At 39.0% G+C, this 26,704-nt stretch overlaps 1 protein-coding gene across 1 annotated transcript in view; it reads left to right on the top strand.

The window, feature by feature from the left end:
• iars1 (isoleucyl-tRNA synthetase 1) overlaps positions 1 to 26,704 on the top strand; it is a 134,514-nt gene that overhangs the window by 361 nt on the left and 107,449 nt on the right. Inside the window, exons 2-11 of the mRNA XM_067431363.1 lie at positions 1,546 to 1,669; positions 6,633 to 6,789; positions 9,307 to 9,426; positions 11,872 to 11,954; positions 14,073 to 14,190; positions 14,275 to 14,422; positions 18,028 to 18,115; positions 20,212 to 20,272; positions 20,381 to 20,476; positions 22,376 to 22,498. Of these exons, the coding sequence (XP_067287464.1) occupies positions 1,551 to 1,669; positions 6,633 to 6,789; positions 9,307 to 9,426; positions 11,872 to 11,954; positions 14,073 to 14,190; positions 14,275 to 14,422; positions 18,028 to 18,115; positions 20,212 to 20,272; positions 20,381 to 20,476; positions 22,376 to 22,498 (1,113 nt within the window). The 5' untranslated portion in view covers positions 1,546 to 1,550. The remainder of the gene's footprint in view (positions 1 to 1,545; positions 1,670 to 6,632; positions 6,790 to 9,306; positions 9,427 to 11,871; positions 11,955 to 14,072; positions 14,191 to 14,274; positions 14,423 to 18,027; positions 18,116 to 20,211; positions 20,273 to 20,380; positions 20,477 to 22,375; positions 22,499 to 26,704) is intronic.

Here is a 26,704-nt window from a genome sequence, read left to right as displayed (position 1 = left end):
TGTTACAACAATGCTGTAGGTTTAGTTATTTAAGTGTTTATGGACCTATCTGTTTATATTAATTATTGTGTTTTTATTTTTGTTATGCAGATAGCAGGTCAGAAATATGAAACTGAAATTAAGAAACCATTACCAGCTAGACCAGCTCAAAACATGACTTCTGTGTTACCTATTGTTTTTAAAATCTTCATTCTTAAAAAATAGGTTATATTTTAAATTACATGTGTCATGTGGCCATTGTTTTAGTTAAGTAACATGTAGCCTAATTTATAATCTTTGGTTTATTTTAGATTACGTTTCCCCCTTATTCTTGTATTGTCAATATTTTACACAGTAGATCATGATAACTATTGGACACACCTGTCATTGTCATGAGACACATGCCATTTCACAAAGCTGACGTATCAGCGGGTTCGAGCTGATTATTATTTGGTATTATTTTGGCCCAGCTTAAACCATTTTAGAGTAGCTAAAGAATAGCTTGGGCCAGCTAAAGACCATCTTAAACCAGCTTGGATCAGATAAAGACCTTCTTAAACCAACCTAGATCAGCTAAAGACCATCATAATCCTCTTTGGGGTAGCTAAAGACCATCTTAAACCAGTTTTTACCAGCCTGGAGCAGCTAAAGACCAGTTTATGCCAGCTAAAGACCATTTTAAACCAGCTTGGGCCAGCTGTTAAACATTTTAAACCAATTTGGGCCAGCTAAAAACCAGTTTACAACAGCTTGGAGACAAAGAGCATCTTAAACCAGCTTGGGCGAGCCAAAACCAGCTTGGAGTAGCTAAAGAATAGCTTGGGCCAGTTAAAGACCATCTTAAACCAGCTTGGAGTAGCTAAAGAATAGCTTGGGCCAGCTAAAGACCATCTTAAACCAGCTTGGAGTAGCTAAAGAATAGCTTGGGCCAGCTAAAGACCATCTTAAACCAGCTTGGAGTAGCTAAAGAATAGCTTGGGCCAGTTAAAGACCATCTTAAACCAGCTTAGAGTAGCTAAAGAATAGCTTGGGCCAGCTAAAGACCATCTTAAACCAGCTTAGAGTAGCTAAAGAATAGCTTGGGCCAGTTAAAGACCATCTTAAACCAGCTTAGAGTAGCTAAAGAATAGCTTGGGCCAGCTAAAGACCATCTTAAACCAGCTTGGAGTAGCTAAAGAATAGCTTGGGCCAGTTAAAGACCATCTTAAACCAGCTTGGATCAGCAAAAGACCCTCTTAATCCACCTTGGGGCAGCTAAAGACCATATCAAACCAGCTTGGACCAGCTAGCTGGACCATTTTAAACCAGATTGGGCCGGCTAAATACCAGCTTACAACAGTTTGGAACAGCTAAAGATCATATTAAACCAGCTTGGGGCAGCTAAAGGAACAGGAAATCACAGATAAATCCTTTATAATTCAACATACAAGAAGTGATTTTAATATTGTGACTTTAAATGTTTTGCTGGAAATAAAGAAGTTTGATCTAAAACTGGCTTCTAGGGAGCTCAGAATGAATCTGATGAAGTGTGTGTGACTGATGGATCGTGTTTGTTGTGTTCTCTAGTCAGAATGGTGGAAGCTGTGCCAGAATCCATCCACTTCCCCTCAGAGGAGGAGCGAATCCTGCAGATGTGGGAGCAGAAGGAATGTTTCCAGGAGTGTCTGAAGCAGTCCAAAAACCGGCCCAGGTGAGTCCGCCTTCAGGCTAATATAATAAATATATAGGCTAATATAGTGAATATATAGGCTAATATAATGAATATATAGGCTAATATAATGAATATATAGGCTAATATAGTGAATATATAGGCTAATATAGTGAATATATAGGCTAATATAATGAATATATAGGCTAATATAATGAATATATAGGCTAATATAGTGAATATATAGGCTAATATAGTGAATATATAGGCTAATATAGTGAATATATAGGCTAATAGAGTGAATATATAGACTAATATAGTGAATATATAGACTAATATAGTGAATATATAGGCTAATATAGTGAATATATAGACTAATATAGTGAATATATAGACTAATATAGTGAATATATAGACTAATATAGTGAATATATAGGCTAATATAGTGAATATATAGGCTAATATTATGAATATATAGGCTAATATAGTGAATATATAGGCTAATTTAATGAACATATAGGGTAATATAGTGAATATATAGACTAATATAGTGAATATATAGGCTAATATAGTGAATATATAGGCTAATATAGTGAATATATAGGCTAATATAGTGAATATATAGGCTGATATAGTGAATATATAGGCTGATATAATGAATGTATGGGCTAATATAGTGAATATATAGACTAATATAGTGAATATATAGGCTAATATAGTGAATATATAGGCTAATATAGTGAATATATAGGCTAATTTAATGAACATATAGGGTAATATAGTGAATATATAGACTAATATAGTGAATATATAGGCTAATATAGTGAATATATAGGCTAATATAGTGAATATATAGGCTAATATAGTGAATATATAGGCTGATATAATGAATGTATGGGCTAATATAGTGAATATATAGACTAATATAGTGAATATATAGGCTAATATAGTGAATATATAGGCTGATATAATGAATATATGGGCTAATATAGTGAATATATAGGCTAATATAGTGAATATATAGGCTAATATAGTGAATATATAGGCTAATATAGTGAATATATAGGTTAATATAGTGAATATATAGGCTAATATAATGAATATATAGGCTAATATAGTGAATATATAGGTTAATATAGTGAATATATAGGCTAATATAGTGAATATATAGGCTAATATAGTGAATATATAGGCTGATATAATGAATGTATGGGCTAATATAGTGAATATATAGACTAATATAGTGAATATATAGGCTAATATAGTGAATATATAGGCTGATATAATGAATATATGGGCTAATATAGTGAATATATAGGCTAATATAGTGAATATATAGGCTAATATAGTGAATATATAGGCTAATATAGTGAATATATAGGTTAATATAGTGAATATATAGGCTAATATAATGAATATATAGGCTAATATAGTGAATATATAGGTTAATATAGTGAATATATAGGCTAATATAGTGAATATATAGGCTAATATAGTGAATATATAGGCTAATATAGTGAATATATAGGCTAATATAGTGAATATATAGGCTAATATAGTGAATATATAGGCCAATATAGTGAATATATAGGCTAATATAGTGAATATATGGGCTAATATAGTGAATATATAGGCTAATATAGTGAATATATAGGCTGATATAATGAATATGTAGGCTAAAAAATACTATGCTAGTGAATGGTTGTTCTCTCTGCTTTGTTACAAACATTCCTCCAAATATCATCTTTTGTGTTCAGCAGAACAAAGAAACTCATACAGGTTTGGAACAACATGAGGGTGAGAAAGTGATGACAGAATTTTCATTTTTGGGTGAACTATCCCTTTAAGTTGAACGATGTACTTCTGCTTCACACCATTTACATCTTCACAGAGAAGATATTAGAATATAAACATTTGTAATATTGTTTCCTGCATTTGGAGGAAAAGCTGAGCCACTGACCCATCTGACCCCTTAGGGTGCGTTTTGAACAATGATTTTGATAATACATGCCTCTGTTTATATATGTAAGGGGTAATCTACGGCTAGTGCATTCAAACAGTGTAATGCACTGGTAGCCGTGGATTATCCCGCTTATACCACGCTTATTTGCCAGGATTGACAAATTAAAGCTGTTATTGATGTTTTTGTTCAGTTCGCTGCCCGCTTTAAATGTGTCATGAACTGGCTTTTGAATTTTTTTTATACTGTTGTCTGAGGTCAACTAATGATGTTCGTGTGGTTTTTATATTAAAAAACATCATCACTAATTAGGCGTTGAACGACTTCCATTTTTTTAAAGTCGACATTTATGTGATTAAAGTCGAGTCGACGTCGACTAGTCGCTGATGACGTCATTAATTAAAAAAAATAAACCTGAACCTCGAGCTGAGACGCGAACACGGGTCTTCTTGTGCACAGCTGATATGGCACATGACACAGCGCTGCCCATAAGGTTATTAATCCTTCATGACAGCTTCTGTATCAGTTCTTTTGTCTTATGGTTGTTATATTTCTCACAGATTTCTGCTCGTTCTGAATAAGATACAGATAAAGTAGCACAATAAAGATTACATGTATATGAATGCATTAGTGAGGGATTGGGTGTGAATTAATTCTGCCTGGCAGCGTCTCTCTACTAATAGTGAAGCTGTGGTTTAAGTTATCGAGAAATATATGCTAGAACGTTTCACTTTCTGAACTATTTTATTGATAAATCACAGAACAGTGTTGACAATACATTTCTGCGCTACTGAATGGTTTTGTGAGGCGCGCGCGATCACCGTGTGATCAGGCTATGTGTGTGTGTTGCAATGCAGCACGCAGTTTAGCGCGATGATTAACTTACGTGTACAATAAGCGTGCATTCTCCCGATCAATTTTGAGCATCCAGATGGTAATCAAACATGTCTTGTGGAGAGCTCACGGAGTATGCATTTATTTGTCATTTTTAACTGTTCAAAACAGAGCCTGCGTGTCAGGAATTGTTTATCCTGTTCCGCCCTCTATAGGCCAGCCACCAGTCGACGTCAAGCTTAAAGCGTCATGACAAAGCGTTAAGGTCGACTAGTCGATTATTTAACTAGTCGGTGCAACCCCTATCACTAATCAGTAATAGGCTATTTTTGAGGCTCTCTCCTGAACACTGGGTTCTGATGGGCGTGTCCCTGGAGACTTGGAAGTAAACGCCCACGGCTAGGATTGGATAATATTTGCATATTTAATGAGCTTCAGCTCCTGTCAATTCACATTGAGGGAGGGGAGAGATTGAGATTGAGATGGAAGCGGCAACCGGAATGATTTTCTCGATCACAGGGCTCGTAAACGTCTTAATCAAAAAAACACAATGATTTATTTCTCACCCAACTGCGATTGATTGGACTATTATTTTTATATTACACATAGCCCGCTAGATCGGTCGATATAAGCGGGAACCACTCGCGCACACATGTGCGCCGCCCTTCAAATGTGAAGTCACTCGAGAAACAACTACAAAGATCAAGAACGGACTATAATGAGATTCATCGGCCTGCTGGGCTTTGCAAGCCCTGGCCCACACATTCTCTATTGGAGACCGGTCGGGACTGCAGGCAGGCCAGTCAAGTACCCGTACCCTCTTCCTCCGCAGCCAGGACTTTGTAATGTGTGCAGAATGTGGTTTTGCATTGTCTTGTTGAAATATGCATGGACGTCCCTGGAAAAGATATCTTCTTGAAGGCAGCATATAATGCTCCAAAATCTCTATGTACTTTTCAGCATTAATGGTGCCTTCACAGAAGTGCAAGTTACCTTTGCCAAGGGCACTGACACAACCCCATACCATGACAGACCCTGGCTTTTGGACTTGTTGCTGGCAACAGTCTGGATGATCCTTTTCTTCTTTGGTACGGAGCACACGGCGTCCATTCCTCCTAAAAAATACCTGAAATACTGATTCCTCTGACCACAGTACACATTTCCACTGTGTGATGGTCCATCCCAGATGCCTCCGAGCCCAGAGAAGTCGACGGCGCTTCTGGACACTGTTAACATAAGGCTTCCTTTTGGCACAGTACAGTTTTAACTGGCATTTGTGGATGTAACTACGTATTGTGGTACTTGACAAAGGTTTGCCAAAGTAGTCCTGAGCCCATGTGGTGATATCGCTTCTAGATGAATGACGATTCTTGATGCAGTGCCGCCTGAGGGATCGGAGATCACGGTTGTTCAGCTTAGGCTTGCGGCCTTGTCCTTTACGCACTGAAATTCCTCCAGATTCCTTGAATCTTGTAATTATGTTATGCACTGTGGAATGTGAAATATCCAAATCTCTTTCTATCTTTCTTTGAGGAACACGTATTTGTTGGCAAACTGGCGATCCTCGGCCCATCTTTAGATCTTTCTTGGACGCTGCTTTTGTACCAAATCATAATTTCAATCACCTGTTGACATCACCTGTTTCAAATCACATCATTATTTAACCCTTTTACCTCATTACTAGCCCTAAATTGCTCCTGTCCCAACTTTTTTTGAAATGTGTTGCAGGTCTGAATGACAGGAAAGGATGCATATTTACAAATGACATGAAGTTGACCAGACAAAACATGAAATATTTTGTGTTCATATTGTCTGCAATGAAATACAAGTCAAAGTAAATTTAGAAATCACTACTTTCTTTTTTTATTTGCGTTTTCCAAACTGTCCCAACTTTTTCTGATTTGGGGTTGTATAACAATGCAGTACTATTACATATAAAAACACATGTTTTACTACTTAGTGTGTTGCACCATTCCTGTCGAATCTAAATCCAGCATCGCCCGGAGATTTGTTTACAAACGATTCCGCAGTATAATAAAGTGAACATGTCTTCCCCACATGAGGTTCACAACCACTCATTCCTAATATTAGGATCAGAAGTAAGCTTATGCAGCGACTGTGTTCTTCCACAACCAGGAATAGCACAATATCTTGCTATATTTCTTGCCATGTTAGTTTCCTGATGTTCCCTCCTCATTATTTGTTTTTCAGGTACACCTTCTATGATGGGCCGCCCTTTGCCACCGGTCTGCCTCACTATGGCCACATCCTGGCTGGAACCATCAAGGACATCGTGACCAGGTTTGCCCATCAGAACGGCTTCCATGTGGACCGGCGCTTCGGCTGGGACTGTCACGGCCTGCCTGTGGTGAGAATAACTCACCATCACACCAGCTCGTTTCAGTCCATCATACCCATCTCAAACTCTTATAATGCGGTCAACTGTGCTGTGAACTTCTGAACTTGAATGAAAGAAACTGATAAATGTACAGTAATGTAATACCAGGGTGCTTTATGTATTCCAGTCATGCTATTAAACAAGTACCATGACTAGAATCTTGCCTGGTAATAACAGGTCTCATCAAATGTTCATATCGGTGCATCCCTAGTTAGAAGAATGTATTGATATTTTTCATTTAACTTTTTCTATGCCCAAAAAGTAATTGCATGTTTAATATGCATTTGTAGCTGTACATTGTTTGTAAAGATCTGCCGGAGAGTGATTGCATTCACACACTTTAAAGAGCGTTTTCCTATTTACTGTTGTTTAGTGTTATCCAGACATTTCAATAGGAATCCACACAGTCAGGAGTTTCGAGTGAGACAATCAGATTCCAGCGATAAGAAATGTGTCTGTCTACATCAGTTGCATAAACCGCTAATACTAGTCTTACAAGTTAGACATCATTTTTTTAAGACTGTTCATGACTTTTTTAAAATCGGTTACATAATAAACGTACAAACCCAATTCCAAAAAGGTTGTGACACTGTATAAATTGTGAATAAAAGCAGAATGCAATGATGAGGAAGTTTCAATATTTTATTCAGAATAAAACATAGATGACATATCAAATGTTTAAACTGAGAAAATTATATTTTAAGCAAAAAATAAGTTAATTTTGAATTTCATGGCATCAACACATCTCAAAGTTGTGACAAGGCCCCTCATCCCCTCTTCTTTTTTATATCAGTCTGCAAGCGTCTGGGGACTGAGGAGACGAGCTGCTCAAGTTTAGGAATAGGAATGTTGTCGCATTCTTGTCTAACACAGGCTTCTAGTTGCTCAACTGTCTTAGGTCTTCTTTATCGCATCTTCCTCTTTATGATGCGCCAAATGTTTTCTATGGGTGAAAGATCTGGACTGCAGGCTGGCCATTTCAGTGCCGGATCCTTCTTCTACGCAGCCATGATGTTGTAATTGATGCAGTATGTGGTCTTGCATTGTCATGTTGTAAAATGCAAGGTCTTCCCTGAAAGAGACGCCGTCTGGATGGAGCATATGTTGCTCTAGAACTTGGATACACCTTTCAGCATTGATGGAGCCTTTCCAGATGTGTAAGCTGCCCATGCCACACACACTCATGAACCCCAGACCATCAGAGATGCAGCTTCTGAACTGAGCGCTGAGAACAACTTGGGTTGTCCTTGTCCTCTTCAGTCCGGGTTGACATGGCGTCCCAGTTTTCCAAAAAAGAACTTCAAATTTTGATTAGTCTGACCACAGAACAGTTTTCGGCTTTGCCGCATTGCATTTTAAATGAGCCTTGGCCCAGAGAAACTGCCTGCGCTTCTGGATCATGTTTAGATATGGCATCTTTTTTGACCTGAAGAGTTTAGCCGGTAACGGCGGAGCCAACTTTTTTGGAATGTGTAGCTCTCATGAAATCCAAAATGAGCCAACATTTGGCATGACATTTGAAAATGTCTCCCTTTCACTATTTGATATGTTATCTATGTCCTATTGTTAATAAAATGAGTTTGATATTTGTAAATTTTTTAGCATTCCTTTTTTATTTACTATTTGTACAGTCCCAACTTTTTTGCTCTCACAACCTAATCAATCTAAAATCACAGCCAATTAGAAGAGTGTGTGAGCGGAGTCTGCAAGCACACTGCACGCAACCCAAATCAATCTAAAATCACAGCCAATTAGAAGAGTTTGTGGGCGGAGTCTCTGCATGTGCACTGCACACACAACCAAATCCATCTAAAATCACAGCCAATCAGAAGAGTGTGTGGCCGGAGTCTCCAAGCACACTGCACGCCACCAAATCAATCTAAAATCGCAGCCAATCAGAAGAGTGTGTGGGCGGAGTCTGCATGCGCACTGCACACACACAACCAAATCAATCTAAAATCCCAGCCAATCAGAAGAGTGGGTGGGCGGAGTTTCTCTGCATGCGCACTGCACACACACAACCAAATCAATCTAAAATCACAGCCAATCAGAAGAGTGTGTGGGCGGAGTCTGCAAGCACACTGCACGCCACCAAATCAATCTAAAATCACAGCCAATCAGAAGAGTGTGTGGGCGGAGTCTGCAAGCACACTGCACGCCACCAAATCAATCTAAAATCGCAGCCAATCAGAAGAGTGTGTGGGCGGAGTCTCTGCAAGCGCACTGCACACAACCAAATCAATCTAAAATCACAGCCAATCAGATTGATCTAATACTCACTGATGCTTCACAAGACAGCTTATAACATCACCATGAGGACTTTTACGCAGCACAATTCACAAAACCATCTTCAAATGTCAGTGTTTGTGTGGCATAAAAGCACACGTGCTGATGATTGGAACAGAAGCACTGATTGATGACAAATGACATGATGGGCGGATGTGGTGTGTTTTCTGCCTTTAATTTCTCTCCGTTGATGTTTTTCAGGAATATGAGATTGATAAAACACTGGGTATCAAAGGACCTGAGGATGTGGCGAAGATGGGGATAGCGGAGTACAACAAGCAGTGCAGGAACATCGTCATGAGATATGCTAATGAGTGGGAGGTACGAGCGTGTGTGTGTGTGTGTCTGTATGTGAGAATCTTGACCTTTGACTCAACAGACGTTTAAAGCAGTGTCTGTATAACATTCATTTAATGCAATTAAGCGTTTCAGGTTCAATAACAATTGTCATCAATTACAACACATAATTATTCTCTCTTATTAAACACACTTTAGATTAGGGTCCAATTCTCAATAGTCACTAACTATTAACTCCTCTGGAAACTCCTAATGACTGCTTTTTAATAGTTAGTAAGGTAGTTATTAAGTTTAGGTATTGGGTAGGATTAAGGGATGCAGAGTAAGGCATTAATATGTGCTTTATTGGTACTAATATTCTAGTAATACGAATAACACTCTGAGGTCAGCAAAGTCGCCGGCGACTTAACCTGTTTTATTTTCTTATCAGTGCGAAAGAGACTCAATAACATGGCATTAAATTAGGGCCTTATGATTTCTGTGATGCAGAAAATATGGACGTAATTGAAGAATCCATTCGTAAAATGCAATTTACTGTATAATGCAGAATGTAATAGAATTAGTCAAAGTTTGGATGAATAAATCAAAAGTAGATCAGAGCACTTAAAGGGACAGTTCACCCAAAAATGACAATCCTGTGATCATTTACTCGCCCTAATGTCGTTCAAACCTCAAAGACTTTCCTTCCTAATATAAAGCCATCGAGTCTCTTCAGAACATCTGGAATAATCCGCTTGATCCGTATGGATCAGTTTTACCATCCCTTTATGAAGCGTCAGTGGAAGTTGCTTAGACTTCAATGTTGTTTTCTGAGAAATTAAATGAGTTTAAAACAAGAACAAGTATCTGTCATAAGGTATAAAAATTACTTGCATTTGATTTAATTTGATTTTTATGAACACATTGGTAGATATTTGTTCTTATTTTAATTATAAAAACATTTTTATCTACTTTTATCTTATTATTTTTTTGTAAAATTAATAAAAAAATGGACCCACTTCATATTAGGTGGCCTTAACTGCTATGTACTAACATTGTAATCATTTGATACAATGAACTTGTAGTGTACATACATGTTTTTACACTGTACTTACATTTAAAACAATACCTGCATGTAATTACGTCTGGAATTAATTTCTGTAGTTACATTTGTAATTACACAGTTGTCACTTCCCTTACACCTAACCATATCCTTAAACTTACCCATACTACCACACCTGTCCCTAACTCTACCCGTATCCACCTTAATATCAGCAAAAGTGCTTTGCAATTCAATTTGAACACAGTAAGTACACTGTAATTATTTTTTGATGTAAGTACATAGTACTTAAGGCCACCTAATATAAAGTGGGGCCTAAAAAACTTTTGGAGATCTGTTTGAATTTGAAGTGTCACTAATACAACTCATTGTGTGCTTAGACATCGATTTATTCCTTAAATTGTCTTAAATTGGTCTTAATGTCTTAATTTACCTTCATAAATCTTGCAGAAACCCTGTTTAAGCTGCTAAACTCCAGGAAAGTTTCAGTGCAATGATCCAGTAAGCGATTGCATTCATACAATCAATGTAAAGTGGCTCTCATGTAAAGAAAGCCAGGCTAATTTCATCCGTGAATTATTCATTCTAGTGTGTTTAGCTTTAAAACACGAGCTCTGTCATATTCTGGGGTTTTTCTGAAGAGCGCTGAACGAAACATCGTTTCTGTAGTCTTCAGCAGCTTTCTGGCAATAAACACCTTTCTTACAATGCAAGTGAGCTGTAATTATCTAACGTCACTTTGATCTGGAATCCGATTAATTAGCGTCGGTATTACTCCACCACCTGCATGCCCTTATTAATGACAGTTCTATATTGTTGAACAGACGTAAATTGAACAACATATGTGCAACAAAGTTACTACGGTTTCTAAAAACAGTTCTCGAGTGTCTTTTAATCAGTTGTCATGATGTCAAACGTGACACATTTGTTTGGAGATGCTAACCATGTATAACAACTTCAGGAAACTAGGAATATGGACAACTGTCATTAGTTATTTTGTACGCAAGAGCTGCCTCTGACAGGATATTGATATTTCTAAGGACTCTATTCCTTCATCATTGCGACTACACTGCAAAAAATGCTTTTCTTACTTAGTATTTTTGTCTTGTTTCTAGTCTAAATATCTAACAGATAATTTTAACAAGCAAAAGTAATTGTCTTGTTTTGGGGAAAAATAACTCAAAATTAAGAGAGTTTTTGCTTAAAATAAGCAAAATAATCTGCCAATGGGGTAAGTAAAAATTAAGATCATTTTGCTTACCTCATTTATTTTAAGCAAAAACTCTCTTAAAGAGTTATTTTTTCCCAAAACAAGGCGATAATTTGTACTTGTCTAATAAATGTTTCTAAAACAAGACAAAAATACTAAGTAAGAAAAGCATTTTTTGCAGTGTATATGATTTGTTTTTGATATGATTTTGACTCCCCAGACATCCGTGAGACGAATGGGCCGCTGGATTGACTTCAGGAATGACTACAAGACCCTGTACCCCTGGTTCATGGAGACCGTGTGGTAAGATTCGCCTGCACTATAGAGCCCTCATGGGGACGTAAGGTCACTTCAACATTTACAGCTAGTCTGTGATTATATTGTGAATCTAAGAGTAAAGCGCTTCTGCAGAAACCGAGGGTAACGCAGATATGACACAGTTGACAGGCCACTCCCTCAGATGTCCCGGTTTATTGGTTAAAATAGCAATTTACTCACAATTAACAAATAACTGGAAACATTTGGGATATTGTAAGAACTCAGCTGAACAAAATATATAACACTGCGGTAGTGGTTTTTGGATATTTTACTGCGAAAATACTACAATTTCTTATTAGTAAACAGAAATAATAGGTTGCTTTAACTTATAACCTAAAGTTAGTTAAGTTAACTTAACTAACTTAACTTAATAATAACTTAACAACTTTACTTAATAACAACTTGACAACAACTTAACACAGACTGTATATGCTTTTAAGCGTGGTTTTAAAACCCACCTTTTTAGCAGAGCATTTAATTGACTTGTTACTTCTTTATTTTTCAGTTTTATTTATTTTATTTCAGTTACTTATTTATTTATTGTTTTTAATTCTGTAGAACTTTGAGATTTTGTTAAATATAACGTGCATTATAAATAAGATGTATTATTATTATTATTATTAAAATAACTTAAATAACTTAATAACAACTTAACTTAATAACTTAACTTCATTAACTTAATAATAAGTTAATAACAACTTAACAACGTAACTTAATAACTTAACTAACTTAATAACTTAATAACTTAACTAACTTAATAACAACTTAATAACAACTTAATAACAACTTAACATAATAACTTAACTAACTTGATAACTTAATGACTTAATAACTTAACTTAACTAACTTAACTTAACTAACTTAATAACAACTTTACATAATAACTTAACTAACTTGATAACTTAACTAACTTGATAACTTAATGACTTAATAACTTAACTTAACTAACTTAACTTAACTAACTTAATAACAACTTTACATAATAACTTAACTAACTTGATAACTTAACTAACTTGATAACTTAATGACTTAATAACTTAATTTAATAACTTAACTCAACTTAATTTCTTATTAGTAAACAGAAATAGGCTGCAATAACTTATTATCTTTACTTAATAACCTGACTTAAGAACAATTAATGTTAACCCATATTCTTGTTGTTAAATAGAATATTTAAATAAATGTTTAATGGAACAGATTTCACAATCAAACATTTTGCTTCTCCCCCGTAAATAAATCATCATCTGAACATGTTTTGTCACTAAGAAGCCACAGAAATGTATTTTTACAGATGTCCACCTGATAAACAATTACTGTCCGAGTGACTTCAGCAAAAGCTGTAAAATCAGCCGGTCAGTCTGTAAAAATGTGAGATATGACTGGGTGGTTGTTTTTTTTTTTTATTGCATTTTTAATCTAATTTCACCACAGATGCATATCATTTGAAATACACTCTTGTTTCAAAGTCAACACATGGCTTTTTTTCTCGGGTAAAGCAAGGAAACGACACCTTACCTGGCATTTAGGTAAAAAAGTGCCATAATGGAGAGCACTCGTCCTTTTTTTTGGAGATTGAAATCAAAGTTATTTATGACCTGCAGGATTTCTTTTTAAAAGGGTTTAAAAACGTAAGAAAAGACGACAGTCGGCTGTTTAAAATAGCCTATTGTAAGTTTCTAATTTAAAATGTTTGTGATTTTAGGCTATAATCAATGTTTCAAATGTTTTGCCACTTGTGTTAGATAAATCTAAAGTACTAGGCTATATAAATATGAATTAATGAATTGAATAAAATGTTGTTTAGATGTAGTACGTTAAAACCTGACATCTATGAAAGAGTAAACACAGAGATTGAGAGAGAGCAATTCTGACCAGATGTTCAGTAACACATTTTTGGATTTTAAATAAAATAATAATGCTGTGTTTGTGGTATACACAGCGGATCAGTTGCGGACTGCAAACGCAGCATATGTGAAAGCACACGCAACGCATACACACCGCAACACACACCGCATACACACTGCAAATGGAGTGTGTGGGAATCGGGCGTTAGAAGCATCTGGAGATGCGTTACGTGACGTGTGTGTTGTTGTTGTGTTTCAGGTGGGTGTTTAAGCAGCTGTATGATAAGGGTCTGGTGTACCGTGGGGTGAAGGTCATGCCGTTCTCCACTGCCTGCAACACGCCTCTGTCCAACTTCGAGGCCCATCAGAACTACAAGGTCAACATATGAGCCTTGATTTCTCTCATTCTCATCACTCCATCTTTGGTGCAGATGTGTAAAATTCTGGACTTTGCTCAACAGGATGTGCAGGATCCGTCTGTGATCGTCACCTTCCCTCTTCTGGAGGATGAGACGGTGAGTTTCCTCGCATGGACCACCACACCATGGACTCTGCCCAGCAACCTGGCCCTCTGCGTCAACCCCGACTTCAGCTACGTCAAGGTCAAAGGTACGCTTCATCTGTGTATATAGTAGGGGTGACTAGTACCCCGATATGGGGAGCCGGATTCGACCACCGATCTCACAGTCGAATCATCGCAGGTGTTATGAAACGAGGATCATACCATTTTAGCAATATGGGGTAAAATTCAAACTCATTGTTTTCAAGGAGTGGACACACACCGGCGGCAGCATTCGGTGCCTGTCCGCAGCAACTCAGGAAGTTGTTTTTATTTTTATGATTAACAGTTTATTGGTTTTTCAAAACATGTAAACACACACACACAAAACCATCAAAAAAACAAAAACAAAACAACAACACTACTCTTAGAACAAAACAGAATAAAAACATGACAGTGATGCAGAGTCCTGGAGTTTACAAACTTTTCTATACGTAGGTACAGAATTGTATCACACAAGCCTCTTTCACACTGCACGTCGGACCCGCAATATTCCCGGAGCATTGCCGGGTCGCCTTCTGTGTGAAAGCACCCACGTCCCGGGATTGATTACCGAATTCGACCCGGGTCGGGGACCAAGTAATATTGCGGGGTTCGATCCGGGACGAGCGCTGTGTGAACAAAAGCCGAAACTAATGCCGCAACGTGTTATCGTGCGACTCCTAGAGCTTGTTTTTTCAATAACACAACCCTGCAGTGCCAGAAGAGCTCGTCGGTGTTTTAAACAATAGAAACACAATAGAATACAAAAGAAACTCAAATTAAACAAGCAGAAATGTGCGCAAACTGGACACAAGTCGAGACCACGGAGCTCCTTACTATCCGCGCTGAAGCTGAGATCGCTCGCCGTTATACGTCACATCAGGATGTCATGTGTCAACTCGACCCGGGACCGTTAAGCGTTGTGTGTGAAAGCGCACATATTACGGTATTTCGCTGGCTGTGTGAATGGACCAAATCTAGCGGCCCGGGAACAAATGCCGGGTCGCATTATCCGTGTATTTGCCGGAATCGCAGTGGGAAAGGGGCTAAAGTTTCCTTCCATCATGTATTTTATTTAAATGCTATGTTTATGAGCAAGAACGCCATTAAACACCCATAATATACACATGATACTTCCACTCAGGAAGTTGTTTAAAATCCTGCCACGCCACAGAGCGCCATTTCAAGTTTTTATATTAAAATTATATTTCCCTCAAATCGTCAATGTACTGATTTCACCCTGTGCTACAAGACACACTCATCGTGCAGCTTTTCTTTTAGAAGTCGATTCAAAATTGAGCTTGTGTATATAATGTGCGCTGGTGTGAGATCCTGAGACGCGGCGCTGAGCTTCAGTCCGGTGAGAGATCCCCTTTAGTCACAATCAACTTAAAAACATGCATGTTAACACACTCCGTGTTCTTTTCCTTTTGCTTTCATTGAATGCTAATTTAACATGCCCGATTTTAGAACAATTTTAGCGCCACTCGACCATGTGTGCCAAAACACTTGTTTATAAACTTCAATATTCATACAAATTAAATCACACATTTGTGTAACAGAATTGGCAAACCTCATTGAAAATTAATGTAAAAAATTTATTTCAAAACACAACAATACTCGCATATGTGAGTAAATGTTCACTCTGGGCGACTAAATAATATCTATCATTAGTCATTGGCTAATAAATGCTTATATTTTACACGCCAGTGTGTGTGCTAGAGGTTAAGAATAAGTTTAGCATAGATAATATTTTCACTCGCTGAATACTTTGAGCACGTGAGAGTTTCTCAGCTCATCTAACGACGTACCCTAAACTCTAGTGTGAAGGCGCACAACTCTCCGTCGCTTTGCTGAGTGCGTTACAGACACACACACACACACACACACACACACACACACACACACTTTCCTGTCAAAATACCAGAATTAATTTACAATTATTCATCTTTTAAGAACAAGCAGAAGATGCCGTTTGTTTCCGGTAGTGGTAGTGCATTTTACACAGATATATATATATATATATATATATATATATATATGTATGTATATATATATAATATAAGTATATTAGTAAATAAGTATAATATAATAAAGTATATTAGTCTGGCGACTTAACTAACAAATGTACTAGCCAATGGCGATTCTATTGCCAAGGTGTGCGTAGAGGGTTGTATTTAATCTCCTGAAGTTTTTAGCACCTGCAACACTTTGTGTTTGACGTAACATTTGGTCAAAAGCTGAAGCTGTGCTAACGGGCTCACGCTCCTCCTTCACCTGATGCATCGCTGCAGTCGACGAGAAACCTCAAAGCAGGTCATTTATAAACAGCGTAGTCTGTAAAAATAGCTCTTTGGTCTTTTTTTTGGCGTGATCCTAACCCAGTTTGTGTTGAGGCTGCGGTGTCCTGCAGCGGCTGACAGGGGGCGCCGTGAGCCCGTGGGTTCATCAGCACCGCTTCTGCTGCATGAGAGAGACGTGCAGAATACCAATGACGTGCCAGGAGAGTGTGTGTGTGTGTGTGTGTGTGTGTGTGTGTGTGTGTGTGTCAGTGCTCCACATCTCTGCCCAATCATTTCCCAGCCTGCCCTGGGGAAGTGCCATGTTTTATTGATGCTCTCGCATTGTTTCTCTCTCCGCATGCATGTCGTAGTATCAGAGCGGCTCCTTTTTTCAGGTCGCTTCGACTCCCCTTTTTGAATCCATTTCGTGTTTTAGATGCTGTTGAAATGACCGAGACGGCTGTGATTGATCCATGCGATGCATATATGACACAGCTGGCACATCTTACCCAGAACCACCCGGCACACTTTACCCCGCCGCGAGCTTCCACTGCCTGTTCACGCTGCAAACAATGCTGTTCTTACTCAGTAAATTTTGTCTTGTTTTTAGTCTAAATATCTAACAATTCTTAAATCAAGATGCATTTACAATACAAGTAAAACGACATGAGATATTTTTTCTTGTTTTGTTGAAAATCAATTCTAAATGAAGTGAGTTTTTGCTTAAAACAGGCAAAATGATCTGTCAATGGGGTGAGAAAAATAATCTTATTTCTGATTGAAACCTTGTTTCTTGTTTCCGTCCCAAACAGAAATAAGATTATTTTTCTCACCCCATTGGCAGATCATTTTGCCTGTTTTATATATAATATAACTATTTATATATATTATATATAACTATAAGTTAATCTAATTAATTAGAGGCTTTGTTATTAATTAATTGAAATGAATCGCATTTTAATTGAGAACAGTGAGAAGTTATTTTTCACATGTATTTTTAGTATCCCATTGAATAATGACTGAATACATAATCTTGATCAACAAAATATAGTTGATTTATTTCAGTCCAGCAGACCAGTGCAATCTTTGCCATTAAGTGTAGCAAAAGCGTATTTGTGATATTTGAGGCTCGATGTGCTGCGGTGATACGCTAACTCGTTGTTGTATAGCTTGCACACAACTGTGCTCTTGTCGACGCTTCCATCCTTTCGTTTTTTAAAACACAATGTCCCAGCAAAACACAAAATGCCTCTTGATTTAAGAATATTTGGATATTTGGATTGGAAACAAGGAAAAGAAATACTAAAAAAGAAGAGCATTTTTTGCAGCGCACCAATGGTTTAATCAGTGTGTTCTGTAATGTGTCTCATGATCTGCTGTGTGTGTCTCAGATAACAGCTCTCAGAAGATTTACATCATGATGGAGGCCAGACTCGTCGCTCTCTTCAAATCTGACACTGAATACACCATTCTGGACAAGTGAGTGTATTAGTTCGGATGCTCAACCACTTGATGACCTCACATCCTTGTTCAAAAGAAGTGTGTATGCAGAGAGTGTGCGGTTACAGACACTGCCATCTTTTGCACAAACTTTCAGTAGCAAGTCTGTGTGACGACTACTGATTAATTTCAGGACAGTTAATCTGATCTGTCTCTCTTGGCCAGACTGAATCATAGTATATCGCACTACGAGTGTATGTGTATGTGTGTGTGTGTGTATGAGAGAGAGAGAGAGAGAGAGAGAGAGAGAGAGAGAGAGAGAGAGAGAGTCTGTGAGAGTCTGTGAGAGTCTGTGTGTGAATGTGTTTGTGTGTCTGGGATTCTGTGAGTGTGTGTTCTCTGAGCAGTGTGCGTGAGTGTGTGTTTGTTAGTCTATGTGTGTGTGATTCTGTGAGTGCAAGTATGTGTTCTCTGAGCTGTGCGAGTCTGTGTGTGTGTGTTCTCTCAGCAGTGCACGCGAGTGTGCGCGTGTTTGTGAGTATGTGTGTCTGTGTTTTCGTGTGTGATTCTGTGAGTGTGTTCTCTGAGCAATGTGCGTTTGTACATGTGTGTCTGTAAGTGTGTGTTCTCTGAGCTGTGAGTGTGTGTGCGTAAATGTGTGTGAGTGTGTGTTTGTGATTATTTGTGTGATTCTGTGAGTGTGTGTGTTCTCTAAGCTGTGTGCGTGTCTGTGTTCTCTGAGCTGTGCGTGTGTGTGTCTGTGAGTGTGTTATCTGAGCAGTGCACGCGAGTGTGCGCGTGTTTGTGAGTATGTGTGTCTGTGTTTTCGTGTGTGATTCTGTGAGTGTGTTCTCTGAGCAATGTGTGTGTCTGTAAATGTGTTCTCTGAGCTGTGAGTGTGTGTTTGTGAGTATGTGTGTGTGATTCTGTGAGTGTGTGTTCTCTGAGCAGTGTGTGTGTGTGTGCGATTATATGTGTGTGTTCTCTGAGCAGAGTGTGTGTGTGTGTTCTCTGAGCAGTGTGCGGTGTGGTGAGCTGATAACAGTAAGCGAAGGTAATGTGGGATTAGTCTTGAGCTGAACTGCTATTATTGATTAATATCTCTCTGCTTTTGATTAATGTTCTTCAGAAGGTGAGGCTGTGACTGGAATGAGAAGCAAGAGTAGAGTTAATTTCACTGCACTCCTTGATGTTTGTGTAAAAAATTCATTAATTGACTTACCCCCATGTTGTTCTAAACTTCTATGAAGTTTATTTGCATTCTTTCAACACAAAATGAGAAATTATGAAGTTTGTGCTGGTCGCTCTTTTCCATGCAATTACAGTGAATGAGGACTGAACCTACCAGTGTCATAGAGCAACGTAAAAGTGTCATTAAAGAATCTTGGACTAAATTACATATAACTCGCTCATCCATGTCTTTATGGACCAGTGCTTTGTGCACTGGAGCGCAGTCATGCAGGAAGGGGCCGTCCCCAAACTGTTCCCACAAAGCTGGGAGCATGAAATTATCCAAAATGTATTAGTATGTTAAAGCATTGAGTTCTTTTCACTGGAACTAAGGAGCAAAGCCCAACCCCTGAAAAACAACCCCACACCATAATCTCCCCTCCACCAAACTTTACACTTGGCACAATGCAGTCAGGCAAGTCCCGTTCTCCTGGCAACTGCCAAACCCAGACTCGTCCATGGGATTGTCAGACTGAAGCGTGATTGGTCGCTCAGAGAACACGTCTCACTGCTCTAGAGTCCAGTGGCGGCTGCTTTACTCCACTGCATCCCACGCTTTGCATTGCTCTTGGTGATGTAAGGCTTGGATGAGCTGCTCGGCCACGGAAACCCATTCCATGAAGCTCTCTACGCTGTTCTTGAGCTCATCTGAAGGCCACATGAAGGGTTTGAACACCTGAACTTAGTGATTTAGAGGGGTGGCCCAATACTGTTGGCAAAATAGTGTACGTTCAGTGGCTCAATTCCCACCTGTTTTTCTGTATTGATCAATCAAAGAGCTTTGAGTGTTCACATTTGAAAAGGTCAAGGATTGTTTTGCTGCGATGGCCTTGTTGTGCCAGTTATTTCTCTAACCGCTTAGCTGTTGTAGTTCAGTGTTGATAAACTGTGTTTTTGTTTTTTAGATTTCCCGGCAAGAACCTGAAGGGCAAAAAATACAAGCCTCTTTTTGAGTACTTCATCAAGGTAAAGCATGTAATTATGCGTCACTGCGCTGACCATTTCATAGTCTTTCTGTTTAAAGCTCTGGATCTGTCAAATGAGATCTTTACAAATGCTTGTCTTTTATCTCAGTGTAAGGAGAGTGGGGCGTTCTCTGTGGTGGTTGATAACTACGTGCGTGATGACGACGGTACAGGAGTGGTCCATCAGGCCCCTTACTTTGGAGCTGTAAGTCACATCTACATACTTGCATTAAATTGTGTGCTTCGAGAATTGTGGGTAACACCGTGTCTTAACCAGATGCAATGCGGTATGATTCCAGCAGAAAGCAATTTGTTTGTTCACACCGGACGTGACAAGATCAGAAGTGTGTGTGGGGGAGTCTCTGCATGCGCACTGCACTCACAACCAAATCAATCTAAAATCACAGCCAATCAGAAGAGTGTGTGGGCGGAGTCTCTGCATGCGCACTGCACTCATAAATTATGTTTTAAAAATCATCACTCTATGCATTTGAAATTCTTAAATTCACGATTCATTCCCAGCAGAACTGTGGAAAAATAGGTTTTTCATTTCAATTTACTTTAATTTGTTAGAAAACCAAAAAGCAGATCCAAGACGTCCTTGAATGGTTCCTGTCAGGACAGCTGAAGAAAGTGTCAGGGTCATCAGATAAGCCTTGAAGCACAGTTGAGGCGGTTGAGGCGGTTCGCTGAGAAACTCATATCACATCTGGCCCAAAGGCTTGTGATCATCTCAAGCAGGACTCCATCTGATGAGAGCGAAGTGAACCCTGGTCCTCATCTCAGTGCTGAATGTTTGATGCAGACCAGCTTCATCATCTCAGAGACAGCAGAAGGACAAAAGGAGGATGCTAAAAATGGAGGAATCCTACAGGAAGAGCTACTGTTATGCACATGAGCTCAGAGACCTGAAATGATTCATTATAGGAGAGCAAGCAGAGCATACAGTAAAGGACACACTGCACTTAAACATCTGCTGTAAATCACTCTTACTGTAGGTTAGTGGTCTGGTCAAACCTCCTCTAACGATATTAAAGGGTTAGTTCACCCAAAAATGAAATTTGTCATTAATGACCCACCCTAATGTCGCTCCACACCAGTAAGACCTCTGCTCATCTTCACACACAGTTTAAGATATTTTATATTTAGTCCGAGAGCGTATGCAAGTGTATGCACACTATACTGTCCATGTCCAGAAAGGGAATTTAATTATCCTAGTTTCCATTTTAAATTTTTATGCATGATGTTCTTATTTCTTATCCATATGTTTTTACTATTTTAATTAATTTCTATGTAAAGCACATTGAATTGCTATTGTGTATGAAATGTGCTATATAAATAAACTTGCCTTGCCTATGGAGATTGGGACACTCTTTGCCATTGAGATGACTTTGGAAAAAGTGTCCTAATCACCCTGAATTCACCCTATTGAGGCTACAAGCTAGCTAAAGGCAGCAAATTGAGCTTATTCGCCGTATTTGTAAACGATCCATGTCCGCCATTTCACTGCGAGATGAGCCGCCTGGCAGAGGACCCTCACATGACGTGAACTCCCGTCTGATGTGTAGTGAATTTCAACTCAAAATGTTTAAGGAACTGTATGTAAGAAATGTATTTCAATTTTCATAAAATGGCCCTGATATGTCTCTAGACATTATCGACCAATCATGAAGTCAGTAGTGTTTGGGCATCCGGGTTGCCAGTTCTGCTCTAGTTACCACAGCTGCAGATCTACAAACGTTCCTGCAGCCAATCTGGCAACCTCGAGTCAGGGGGAGGGGGATACACCGCTCTACAGTCATATGAAAGTGATTGCAGTACCAGTTTTGGCCACAATCTTACATACACTTCCTTTAAAGCGTCCAACTTCGCCCGAATAGCGTGATTTATTTGCTTCATTTGCGTCTGGTGTGAACGCACCATAACAGAACCATCAGCTGATGCCTCACGATGTTTAGCGCATTAGTTGTTTATGGCTTTGAGCAGGATCATATCAATGGGCTTGTTTCTATTGTGTCATATAGATGTTTGTTCTGTCGTTGATTCCCGGGAAATGTTCTCCGAATCACAGTCCCCATGTGCTGAAAGTTTCCTCTGTCCGCAGGATGATTACCGCGTCTGCATGGACTATAAGATCATCCAGAGAGACTCGGCTCCCATCTGCCCCGTGGACTCATCCGGTGTGTTCACTTCAGAGGTCACTCACTTCGCTGGTCAGTACGTGAAGGTACGGATGCCCTCCACTTCTCTAAGAAACACGGGTCTCTTTAGATTAGGGTCCAGCGTATGCAAGTGTATGCACACTATACTGTCCATGTCCAGAAAGGGAATAAAAACATCATCACAGTAGTCCATATGAGACATCAGTGGGTTAATTAGAGTCTCTTGAAGCATCCAAAATACATTTGGGTACAAAAATAACAAAAACTACGACTTTATTCAGCATTGGCTTCTCTTCCGGGTTTGTTTTCAATCCTCAAATGAAGATTTGAACGGTTATGAATCAGCATATCGATTCATGATTCAAATCGCGTGTCAAACTGCTGAAATCACGTGACATTGGCGATCCGAATCATTAATCAATACGCTGATTCATAACCGTTCGAATCTTTATTTAGGGATTGAAAACTAACGTGGAAGAGAAGACAATGCTGAAAAAGTAGAAGTTTTTGTTATTTTTTGCACCAAAATTTATTTTCGATGCTTCAAGAGATTTTAATTAACCCACTGATGAATTCACTAAGACGGGAGGACACAAGTCCGGTACTCTTCTAATGAAACTCCTTGTTTGGTGACAGAGGGACTATGGGAGCCCTTAACTCAGCAGTTTAGCCCAGCGGGAGATGACTGACTGAGAAACTGAGCTCTGTTTTCTGAGAATATCTTTCATCATAGGTCTGCTCTGTCATTTTGTATTTCGGCACTCATAGTCAGTTTCTGTTGCGCTCATTACCGCACTCAGACGTTCCAGCTGTGTCTTTGAATTAGAGCCGATAGAGACGGACTCCCTGACAGTTTGATACATTTACTTTGGAAATATTGAATCAGGGTGGGTTTGCTAATTAACACTTGAACCCTGTCAGTTTTAGGGTCTGAAACCTTATGTAGGTTATGCAAAACAATAGTTCACCCAGAAATAACTATGTATGTTCTGTCATCTATTACTCCCTCATGTCAACCCAAACTAAGGCACTGTCAACAGGGCTAAATTATTTCCAAAATTGGGATTGAATTCAAATTTTAAAGGCATTATTTCAGAGGAATATATCAGTGAACAGCATAACAGACTGCGACAAATAAATATAAACCCAACAACACCATATCTTATTTTTTGTTTATAAAAAAAAAAAAAACTGGTTGTAAACATAAGTTCATAAAATTATAAAATCGAAAGATTTAACTTGCAAGCTCTCAAGCCAGTTTCACTGTCAATTTCTGCATTAGTGCTGTCAAAATTGTGATTACCACATATACCACACATTACCACATTTATGTAATAAACTATAAAAAATGTGCGCGTGTGTGTCTATATATATATATATACACACACACACACACACACAGTATATAAACAGACACACAGAGTGTAAATAATATATACAAATACTGTGTGTGTATATGTATATATATATATATATATATATATATATATATATATATATATATATATATATATATATATATATATATATATATATATATATATATATATACTGATCAGGTGAAGTGAATAACACTGATGATCTCTTCATCACGGCTCCTGTTAGTGGGTGGGATATATTAGGCAGCAAGTGAACATTTTGTCCTCAAAGTTGATGTGTTAGAAGCAGGAGAAATGGGCAAGCGTAAGGATTTGAGCGAGTTTGGCCAGATTGTGACGGCTAGACGACTGGGTCAGAGCGTCTCCAAAACTGCAGCTCTTGTGGGCTGTTCCCGGTCTGCAGTGGTCAGTATCTATCAAAAGTGCTCCAAGGAAGGACCAGTGGAGAACCGGCCACAGGGTCATGGGCGGCCAAGGCTCATTGATGCACGTGGGGAGCGAAGGCTGGCCCGTGTGGTCCGATCAAACAGACGAGCTACTGGAGCTCAAACTGCTCCAGAAGTTAATGCTGGTTCTGATAGAAAGCTGTCAGAATACACAGAGCAGCTCAGTTTGTTGCGTATGGGGCGGCATAGCCGCTGACCAGTCAGGGTGACCTCTGACCCCGCCAAAAGCACCAACAGTGGCACGTGAGCATCAGAACTGGACCACGGAGCAATGGAAGAAGGTGGCCTGGTCTGAGGAATCACGTGTTCTTTTACATCACGTGGATGGCCGGGTGTGTGTGTGTGGCTTACCTGGGGAACACATGGCCCCAGAATGCACTATGGGAAGAAGGCGAGCCGGCGGAGGCAGTGTGATGCTTTGGCCAATGTTCTGCTGGGAAACCTTGGGTCCTCCATCCATGTGGATGTTACTTTGACACGCTCCACCTACCTAAGCATTGCTGAGACCATGTTCAGCCTTTCATGGAAACGGTATTCTGGTGGCTGTGGCTCTTCCAGCAGGATAATGCTCCTGACACAAAGCACAAATGCTTCAGGAATGGTTTGAGGAGCACAACAACCAGTTTGAGGCGTCGACTCGGCCTCCAGATTCCCCAGATCTCAATCCAATCTGAATTTGTCATGTCATATTCATCTGTTTTAGTAAGTTCTTGTATATATTTAATATAACGTTAATAACAGGCTTGAATGGTCGAACTTGATGGTTAGAGTAGTTTACTCTGCAATTTGTGTAATTTTTTTTCATTTATAATTCACAAATACATAATGGTACTTGACATGCTAAATGCGTTTATCTTAGGATTTGTGCTTCTAAGGTGTTTAAAAACTGTCATGGGAATTTATTTAACGTGAAGCCTTCATTGAATCTGCCAGGTGAATGAAGGCCGTTCCTGGGGACGATAAACGAGTTGTGAGTCTTGTAAACACTGGTGAGGTTTCATGTAGGACCTCACAGGTTACGGTTTTCTCCAGGAGGAATACAGATACCCTTCAAAAGGCCTCACAGGTTAAGAAAAGGTTCCTAGAATCGATTATGCATGAGACAGGAAGCCAATTTAGCCCCAAGGACACACTGGACATGTTTCCATTAAAGTGAATTAATATGACTTTTGTTGAATGGCAGTCATTGAAACGTGCAGGAGCTGGGATGTGATCAGGCATTTCATGCGTTTGTACAGCTCCAGCGCTGGCATTGAGCCCTGCTGCAGATAAAGCCATAAAGCGAGGCCTGAGTCTGCAGAAGGGCTCAATGCCAGCGCTGCAGCTAGAGAAATGTCTTACTCTTTACAGTTTTTCTCAAATGCTAAAACACTAAACCCTATTGCAGGGGTCGCAAAATGGCGAAATGAAACGCAATTGACGTAATGAAATAAATAAATGCCAAATGCGATTGAAAAAAATAAATACAAAAATAAAGAAATAATCACATTTATATCAGGCAGATCAGTAGAACTGTAGAAGAACTGCACAATGGGTGTCTCTTGTAGCAAAGGGTGAAATCAGTATGTACATGGACGATTTGAGGGAAATATAATATAAAGGGGGGGTGAAACACTCAGTTTCAGTCAATCTCATGTCAATCTTGAGTACCTATAGAGTAGTATTGCATCCTTCATATCTCTGAAAAGTCTTTAGTTTTATTATATTTATAAAAGAAAGATAGGCTGTACCGAGTCTTTCCGAAAAACACTGAGCGGCTGGAGGCGTATCATGTGGGCGGAGCTAAAGAATGACGAGCGCACAAAGCGGTGACGTCCTCAAGCGTGGAGAAGAAAACGTTACCCTAATAAACCATGGCTATCAATCAGATTCAACGAATACAGATATGATCCAGAATCAGATCCGGAGGCTGAAATAAACTGAACAGGAGAAGCAGCAGCAGCAGGACGTCCGTCTCTGTGGTATGGACTGTATTTAGTGGCCTGTCAACATTTGTGTGTGTTTACTCGCAGTTTATGAGGACATGATTCGGTTTATGGACTATTGTATGCGACTAAACCTTAGCAGTAGCAAGCAAAGCGGTTTTGCACGTCAGACTAGTGTAACGTTATACAGAGAACAACAATGGAGTAACCGTTAGCGCATTTGAATGACGAAGCACGCTTTGTGAGAACGCTAGGTTTATGTTTGGGTGGTTTTACAATAATCAAACTGACACCTATAGTGGTCAGCTAAGCAAATGTATTTAAACACACACCATACATCGCATGCTCCATTGATAAATTAACTATACGATCGTGTCGTTTACTGATGTTTACTCACGCGACGATAGCCGACAGCACAGACATTTGAAGCAGTTTTACTCACCGGCTGCTTCCAAAGCAGGACCGAACCTTTATAGTCACCGCTCCGTCAAAAACACACTTCTTTGGTGACATTGTTGCTT

This window comes from Pseudorasbora parva, chromosome 22 (genome assembly GCF_024679245.1).
Source record: "Pseudorasbora parva isolate DD20220531a chromosome 22, ASM2467924v1, whole genome shotgun sequence".
Classification (NCBI taxonomy): domain Eukaryota; kingdom Metazoa; phylum Chordata; class Actinopteri; order Cypriniformes; family Gobionidae; genus Pseudorasbora; species Pseudorasbora parva.
The sequence above is the reverse complement of the archived record's forward strand: the minus strand, read 5'-3'. Positions and strand labels throughout refer to the sequence as shown.